This window comes from Elephantulus edwardii, unplaced genomic scaffold (assembly GCF_000299155.1).
Source record: "Elephantulus edwardii isolate Elephantulus edwardi_28Jun2011 unplaced genomic scaffold, EleEdw1.0 scaffold00350, whole genome shotgun sequence".
Taxonomy (NCBI): domain Eukaryota; kingdom Metazoa; phylum Chordata; class Mammalia; order Macroscelidea; family Macroscelididae; genus Elephantulus; species Elephantulus edwardii.
In genome coordinates, this window is record NW_006400100.1 from 822,603 (window position 1) to 830,589 (window position 7,987).

General features: G+C 44.8%; 1 protein-coding gene across 1 annotated transcript in view; it reads right to left on the bottom strand.

Annotated features, from left to right (window-relative positions):
- LOC102854535 (mastin-like) overlaps positions 1-3,947 on the bottom strand; it is a 27,237-nt gene extending 23,290 nt beyond the window's left edge. The window contains exons 1-3 of the mRNA XM_006901929.1: positions 3,779-3,947; positions 2,911-3,062; positions 2,778-2,828 (exon numbers count right to left, since the gene is read on the bottom strand). Coding sequence (XP_006901991.1) covers positions 2,778-2,828; positions 2,911-3,062; positions 3,779-3,947 — 372 coding nt within the window. The remainder of the gene's footprint in view (positions 1-2,777; positions 2,829-2,910; positions 3,063-3,778) is intronic.
- Between the last annotated feature and the right edge of the window lie 4,040 nt (positions 3,948-7,987).

Below are 7,987 nucleotides of genomic sequence, written 5' to 3' on the forward strand. Positions count from 1 at the left end.
TTCTCCTCATAGAGCCCAGCCTCCTGGATAATCTGCTCTGCATGCAGGTTGAAAAGGTATGGAGACAGGATGCATCCCTGGCGTATACCCTTCCCAATTTTGAACCATGCAGTATTCCCTTGCTCTGTTCTGATGACTGCCTCCTGGTCCAAGTATAGGTTTCATATTAAAAGAATCAGGTGTTCTGGGATTCCCATTCTTCTCAGAGTCAGCCACTGTCTGGGTTAATTTACATGTTCAACTTAGAGCAATATCTGGCAGGCAAGCATTTTACCCATAAGTGCTGGTTCCTTGTCCTCATTTGCCCTTTGGCGCCTGTGATTTGGTTCCACCTTTGCCCTGCTTTGCTGGCATCCACTTCTAACCCTCCCATACCTCCGTTTCTGTCCAGTCACATCTGTGATGCTGGTTTGTCCTGCTGCCACTGCTCCACTCTGTCTTGAGACTGTAGCCACAACTGCTCCACTGCTCCCTCTTGCAGCTGCTGCCTGCTGCAGTTCTGGTCTCTTGAATAGTCTCCACTCACTGCCAGTCATGTAGCCACTGCCATCTGCTGCAGGTCTCCTCTCTCAAGGCTCCACTGACCAGCATTAGCACCTGTGTGGGCTGGTGTGTGCCTTATGTGACCACCGGTATTCATTGACAATGTTGCTATTTCTGCTATCATATGTCTTAAGATTAATTTGAATATAAAAGTATTTGAATAAAATATGCTTTACTTTATAATAATTGAATATCCCATGCACTTCCAGAAGAACAAAACAAAATGAAACAAAAATATCTTGGAGAAAGTGCAACCAGGATGCTCCTTAGAAGTGCAGATGTCAAAGCATCCTCTTACGTATTTTGAGTATGTTGTTAGGAGGGGGCAAGTCCTTGGAAAAGGAGGTCATGCTTGGAAAGGTGAAGGGTCAGCTCAAGACAGGAAGATCTTCAATGAGTGGATTGACACAGTGACTGTAACAATGGGCTCTAGTATAGCAGAGCTGATGAGAATGACACAGGATAGGACAAGGTTCAGATCTATTGTTAATTGGGTCTATGGATGTACTTGACTTGATGACACTTAACAACAACAGCAACAGCAGCAGCAGCAGCAGCAGGGGCAGCAGCAGCAGCAACAACAACAACAACAACAACAACAACAACATTACTTCATCATTGGATTTCTGGCATTCTTTTAAATCCCATGCCCTAGTTAATGTTTACATGTGTAGGGGGTCACTTGGGGGATGTTAAGTTGAGGCTTGTTTGGGCTTCTGCCTCTGTCCTAGCACTCTGGGAGACTCTGTGGTCTGGGACCCCTGGGGGAGCAATTAGGAATCTTGAGGGTCAGAGTGGATGAGAGAGTTCTCGGAAATGAAGGAAGGGATCTTCTTTTTCCTTCACCAAATGCACCAAACTCTGGATACTTGCTATTACTCCAGACTTGTCAGAGTCAAGAGTACTGTTAAAGCCATTTCATTGGATAGTGTCTTGTGTACAGTGGGAAAGGGACATAGGATGTCTAGGCAGAGATCTGGCCATTTCTTCCTCAGGCATGAGGGAACAGGGATAGAAATTGAGAATAGAAAAAGAAGTTTGGGAAAGGTGCCTGAGTACTGTGTGTGTGTGCATTCCCCCACAATAGTGTGTCTAGTTTCCAAATCTGCTCTTCTGACCTCGAACAGCTTAGGACTGGCTCGTTTAGTTTTCCAAGGATCTCAATCTTTATAAAAGCAGACTGTTTGATCTTTCTCCTGAAGACCAGAGGGTGAACTTAATCTTCTGGGGGAGATCAATCAATGAATCAGTGTGACCACATCCACCACCCTCCCTCCACAATTTGATAACCAAAGACACCACCATTGCAGGCTCCCTTGTGGCCATGGAGGTACCTGAGCATCTCTGCAAGTGAGATGTTTTGGGAAACTCTAAACCAGAAAACAATATTGAGAACTGACACCTCCTGTTCCCTCTTCCCTTCCAAAGTGTGCTTCCTGCCTACTGCTCACAGTTTATCTCTAAACCCAGGTGTCAAAGACCAGGTGCATCACCATCAAGAAATGGGGCATGATCACAGCCCCAAACCCAAGAAGAATGGGGGGCATCAAGCCTAGTTGTTCCTTCACAGTGCTGCACTGAATGAACTCATGGGGAAGGAGATGATATTGGTAAGACTAGAAGATAGGATGTTGAGTCAATCCATCCTCATAACAGTCCATCCCTCCATTTCCATAATTGTTCTACCTCCCCTCCATCACTCTCACTTTTTGGCTCAGCTGCTCACCTAGCATCCACGTTCATATTCCATCCCTTGTGTTCTAATCAGGAAGACATCACCACTAACTCCTTTGGCCACACACTTAAGGGAAGACACTCAGCCCAGAGCTTGCTTTCGTGAGCTTTATTGAGACAGAGAGAGGAGGAAGATAAGGTCCATAGTTTCTTTGTACCACCTCTTCGAGGTCATTAGAGTCTGCACAGTATCATTCTTGCTGTCATTTTGAGTAATCAAACAGTGGGCAGGACTTAGAGGAGGTAGCAGGTGCAGGAGGACCTTAAGCACAGATGGAGGAGAGCTTGAGGTTGATGAGTAGTTAGCATAGGGAAGGGTCCAATGAGGAGGTTTCCAAAGATCCTGGAGTGTCTGCTGTGTCAGTAGCATCCTTGTCCCTGTCCAGGGCTCAAAGTGAAGATATATGGCAGAGGATCCAGGACAAGTAGTATGTCACTTGAGCGTAGACTCCAGGGATTCCTGGACAACCACAGTATTCACCCCAACTCACTACTCCTACCTGGACCCAGGTGCCATTCCAGTTACAAACCAGGGGCCCTCCTGAGTCACCCTGAGGAAGAAGAAGACACAGAGGGTGAGCACTTTGGGCAGTGGGAAGGGACATAGATTGAGGTCAAGACTGGGAGTCTTACCTGGCAGGAGTCCTTGCCTGAGGCCCTAGCACAGATCATGTCCTCCTTGATATTCTTGGGCCTAAGTAATTTCTTGTATATCTTCTTGCACTTCTGCTGACCCACCAGGGGCACTTCAATTTCCTGTAGGCACTTGGGTTTGGGGAGTGACTCTGTGAAGAAAGGTTGAGTGAGTTATGGAGCAGGAAGGGAACAGGATGAAGGCACTCACCACCCCCCGTTCCCTACAGCAGTCAAGCAATGATCCCTAGCAGTGTCTCCCCTGGTATCTGATCTTGTAACTGGGAATACTGAGTGCATGGTATGAAAACAAATACTAAGCTTCACACTACTGCCCTTCATGAGCAGTGAGACCTCACACCATCCACTCCACAAGTTGTCCCTGTGCCAATAAACTAATACTCTCTAGGCTGATATCATGGATACTAGACTCAGAAGGGAAACCAAGGTGAAACTTCCTTGACTCCTGTGGCGTTGTTACTGGGAGATTAGAAGAAAGTCTTCCCCCTGAAATGTAAGGTCAGGGCTGTTGGATCAGAGGGTCTTGGGCCACCAGAGTGTCTGTTAGTCCTTCTTGGTCTCATTTTCCAGCCTCATCTTCAAGGTGAAGGAACTCTAGAAGGTTTCCTCACATCTGGTGAAGACTCGTCAGGGCTCCCCTCCCACCATATTTAGTCTATGTGCTTTTTACTGAGTCTTCTTGAATCATTTCACAACATCCTCTACTACTCTTAACACCAATCTACTTCTATCTGGGTATAAGTCTTCTTGATAACACTGTGCTAATTACCCACAGTGTTCTGCTATGGATCTTCCCATCCCCTCTGACTCCAGGCATCCTGGTCATTATCTTTAAATGCAACGTTACCCCAGCCTGTAACCACACATCTCATGTCTGACAGGTGCTTGAACTCCTTTGGTGGGAGGGAGACCAGACCGACGAGCTTGGAGACATTTACAGGGGCCATCAGTTTCAGCAGCGCGATGTCACCTCCACCTTTTGCGTTCTCCTGAAGATTGTAGTTTTCATGGACCATGACCTCACTCACTCTTAGATGGGTACTTTTTGAGAGATGAAAGTGTCCTACTTGGACCAGAATTTTCCCTGGCCCTCGACTGTGCCATGGTGTAAGAGGAAGAAGATCATAAGTTTTTTAAAAACTGAGGTAAAACAGCTCATCACCCTCCACAGGACTCATCATACAGCCCAGTAAAGTGAACAAACCAGGAGTCAGTGGAAGTCACTCACCGTGAGACACAGTGGGCAGCAGTCAACACCCACTGGTGGTGGATGAGAGAGCCCCCACAAAAAAATGTCTCCTGGCCTTTTTGTGAATCGTTGTACCACAGGCTGACCTGCCATGGCCACTTCCCAGGCAAGGCATCATGTCCTCCGGTAATGCCCACAAGCTCATTTTCCAGGCTGAGAGCTGAGAAAGAAGAGAAATAGGTCTTGGGGAATCCAGGATTCCCGCATGGGTCTCACTGCACATATAACCTCTCCTGCTCATATCCTCCTTGCGTGCAGCAGTGAACCAGGTAATCCTAATATGGAGTCCTCATCCAAGACCAGAAATATTCCCTAGAGATCAGGGACAGGGTAGGCAGTAGAAGGGTTCAGGACTTACCTGAGTTCATGGGCTCAGAACCCTCCAGACAGAGAAAGATCAGTAAAAGCAGCCACAGCATCTGCAGGGGGAGAAAAGGTGGGGTGTGGTTGAGTCACATTCTTGGGTCTGGGATGGAGACAGTCTGATGGGCAGCATTCTCACCTCCACAGGACTCTGTGCTCTCTGGCCTGGACCCCTCTCTGAGCTCCTTTATTCTACAGTCTAGGAAACAGGTGGAGGAGTCAGCCTCCAATGGTGTGGGATGTGGGAGGAGACAGGGTCTCTGCTTCAGTGAGACAAATGGTGACTCACGTGCGACTTGTCCAATAAGAACATGGAGGGAGGTATCTGGGAGCAGCCTTTATGGAGAGTGGTAGCAGATGGAGGGATAGCTTTGACTCCTTCCTTTAACTCTCAGTCTTTTTGGTGTGTACATTTTACCTGAATAGAGACATTTCACTGTCTGAGTCAAATTCTCCTTCCCGTCTGAATGAAATCTTTCATGCTCGGAAAGAAGGCTTTACTGTAATATCTGAAAGTGTCCAGTTCCTATACAATATTGGCTCCCCCAGTCTGAAGCAGTTCCCTTCTTGGGGATTATGGTGATACAGCTATGGGCCTGGGTACCAATTTTCCCACTTACCACTGAACTTGTTCTTGAGTTCACAGACCTTCGAAGGGACCTTCAATGATTATGTTTGGTTTCTTTTTCTATCCTTTTCCCAACCTATCATTCAGAGAATGTGTTGTTATTAGAGAGCTACTGTTTACTAACTTACCGGATGGGGCTAGTACCCACTGGTATAAAAGAAGAAAAGATTCTGTCCTCCGCTGCTGCTGCTGTCAGTCTGAGTTAGTGTGTGAAGACTTAAAACACATGAGATACAAAAGTTCTGGTCATCTCCTCACCTTACACACAGCCAGCTATGTTTCACCAGCCTTATGTGCAGAATCTTTTTATCCCTAATTTGGAGCAACTGACTTCAGAGCAGAACCACTGGGAACTGAGCCGTGATCATCTCATGGTCAGCTTCTCTTATCAGAGATGCTATGTCATTTGCAGGTAAACCTTCACAGGACTACCTGGGGTGGATGCATTAATGCTCCCTAGATTTTCAATTTTCCTGATTGTCAAGGGATCTGCCTGACAAGTGAGCTCCAGAGGGAAGTACTACCTGTTTCTGACTCTTCCAGCTCTGTGGACCCTCCAAGGTCAGGCTTTTCTCCTGATTTAGAAAGACAAACACAAGGTGAATATATACCTGGGGCTCCCTCTGCCCCAGTGGCTCCTTGAGTTATAAAACTCATGTCTTTAGTAAAGACAATGCCAGAGCATGGGTTAAGAAAACCCAAACAACCATGCAGTGACTGTTCTATAATTAACAGAGAGCCGAGTGCTGAGCAAATAACCAGAGAGATGACAACTCATGAATAGATCTTAAAAAATAAGGCCCCAGGACATGCTTCAACTAACAGATGCAGCCAGTGCTCATAAGTCTATGCTAGGAAATTTGGAAGACAACTGCTTGGCTGACTGACTGGAAGAGATCCATATTTGTTGCCTTTCTCAAGAAAGGTGATTCAACAGAAAGTGGAAATTTTCAAATAATTTCACATGCGAGCAAAATACTGCTGAAGACCATTTAAAAAATGGCTAGAATAGTACATAGAGAACTGCCAGAAGTTCAAGCTGGATTTAGACGACACTGTGGTATCAGGCATATCATTGTTGGTGCCAGATAGATTTTGACTGAGAGAAAAAAAATTCCAGAACAATCTCTATTTGTGGTTTATTGACTATGCAAAGGCACTTGGCTGTGTGGATTATAACAAATTATGGTTAACTTTGAGAAGAATAAGACCCCCAATAATACTTAATTGTACTCAACAAAGGAAGGGGAAACTACATGGTTTAAAATTAAGAAAGGTGTGTGTCAGAGTTGTACTCTTTCTCCATATCTATTCAATCTATATGCTGAGCAAATCATATGAGAAGCTGGACTCTGAAGTAAACAATGTGACATCAGGATTAGAGGAAGACTTATCAATAACCTCCGTTATGTAGATGACATAATCTTGCTTGCTGAAACTGAGGAGGACTTGAAGTATTTGCTGGAGAAGATCAAAGACTACAACCTTTAATATAGATTGCAAATTAATCTCAAGAAAACAAAAATTCTCACCACTGGACTGATAGGCAACATCATGACGGATGGAAAAAAGATTGCCACTGTAAAAAACTTCATCTTGCTTGTATCCACAATCATTGGACCTGGTACCAGCAATACCAGGAGATCATGAGACATATTACACTATGAAAGTCTGCCGTCAGGGACCTCTCCAAATTATTGAGGAGCTATGATGTCTGTTTGAAGACTAAGATGGGCTCGATTCAGGCCATGGTCTTTTCAATCACTTGCTACGCTCCCTAGAGCTGGACAATAAATAAAAATGACAGAAGAAGAATTACTGTTTTTGAACTGTGGTGTCAGAAAACAGTATGAAATATCCCATGGACTGCCACAAGAACAAACAGGTATGTCTTGGAGAAGGTACAGCCAGAGTGTCCATTTGAGACAAAGATGATAAAGCTTCATCTCACATATTTTGCCATGTTGCTCTTGTTGTTATTATGCCATTGAGTCACTCGTGACTCAGTGATCCTATGCACAATAGCCCTGAACCCTGTCCTATCATGAGTTAATCTCACTGTCTTAGACACACCTACTCCATTATCCAAGTTACTGTGTCAATCCATCTCATCTGGGGTCTTTTTCTCCTGTGCTGTCTCCCCACCTTTCCAAACATGATATAATTTACCAAGCACTGGCTCTTACTGGAAATATGCCCAAAATATGTCAGATAGAGCTTCAAAATCCTTACCTCTAAAGAGCAAACTGATTTCATTTTCTCTACAACAGATCTGTCTGTTCTCTTGACAGTCCATGTAATAATGTTCAATACTTTTCTCCAGCACCACAATTCAAAACCATAAATTATTCTATCATCCTTAATCATTGTCCAGCTCTCTGCTGCAAAGCAAGTAATTGCGAAGGCCATGGCCTGGATCAGGCATATTTTAGTCCCTAGTCTGATACCATTGTTTTTCAGCACTTTGGAGAGGTCCCTGGCAGTGGATTTTCCTTATGTAATTTGTCTTTTCATTTCCTGACTACTGGTGCCAAGAGTGTTGACTGTGGAACTGAGCAAGCTGTAATTGTAGGCAAATTCAATCTTTTTTCCATCTATCATGGTGCTGCCAATTAATGCAGTGGTGAGAATCTTTTTTGTGATGTTGAGCTTCAATCCGTATGGAAGACTTCAGTACTTGATTGTCTTAAGAAAACGCTTCAGACCTTCAGTTTTGGTAAGCAAGGTTGTGTCATTTGCATAGCACAGGTTGTAGATGTGTTTTCCTCCAATCCTGATGCCATATACCTCCTCATAAAATCCAGCCTCCAAAAAGA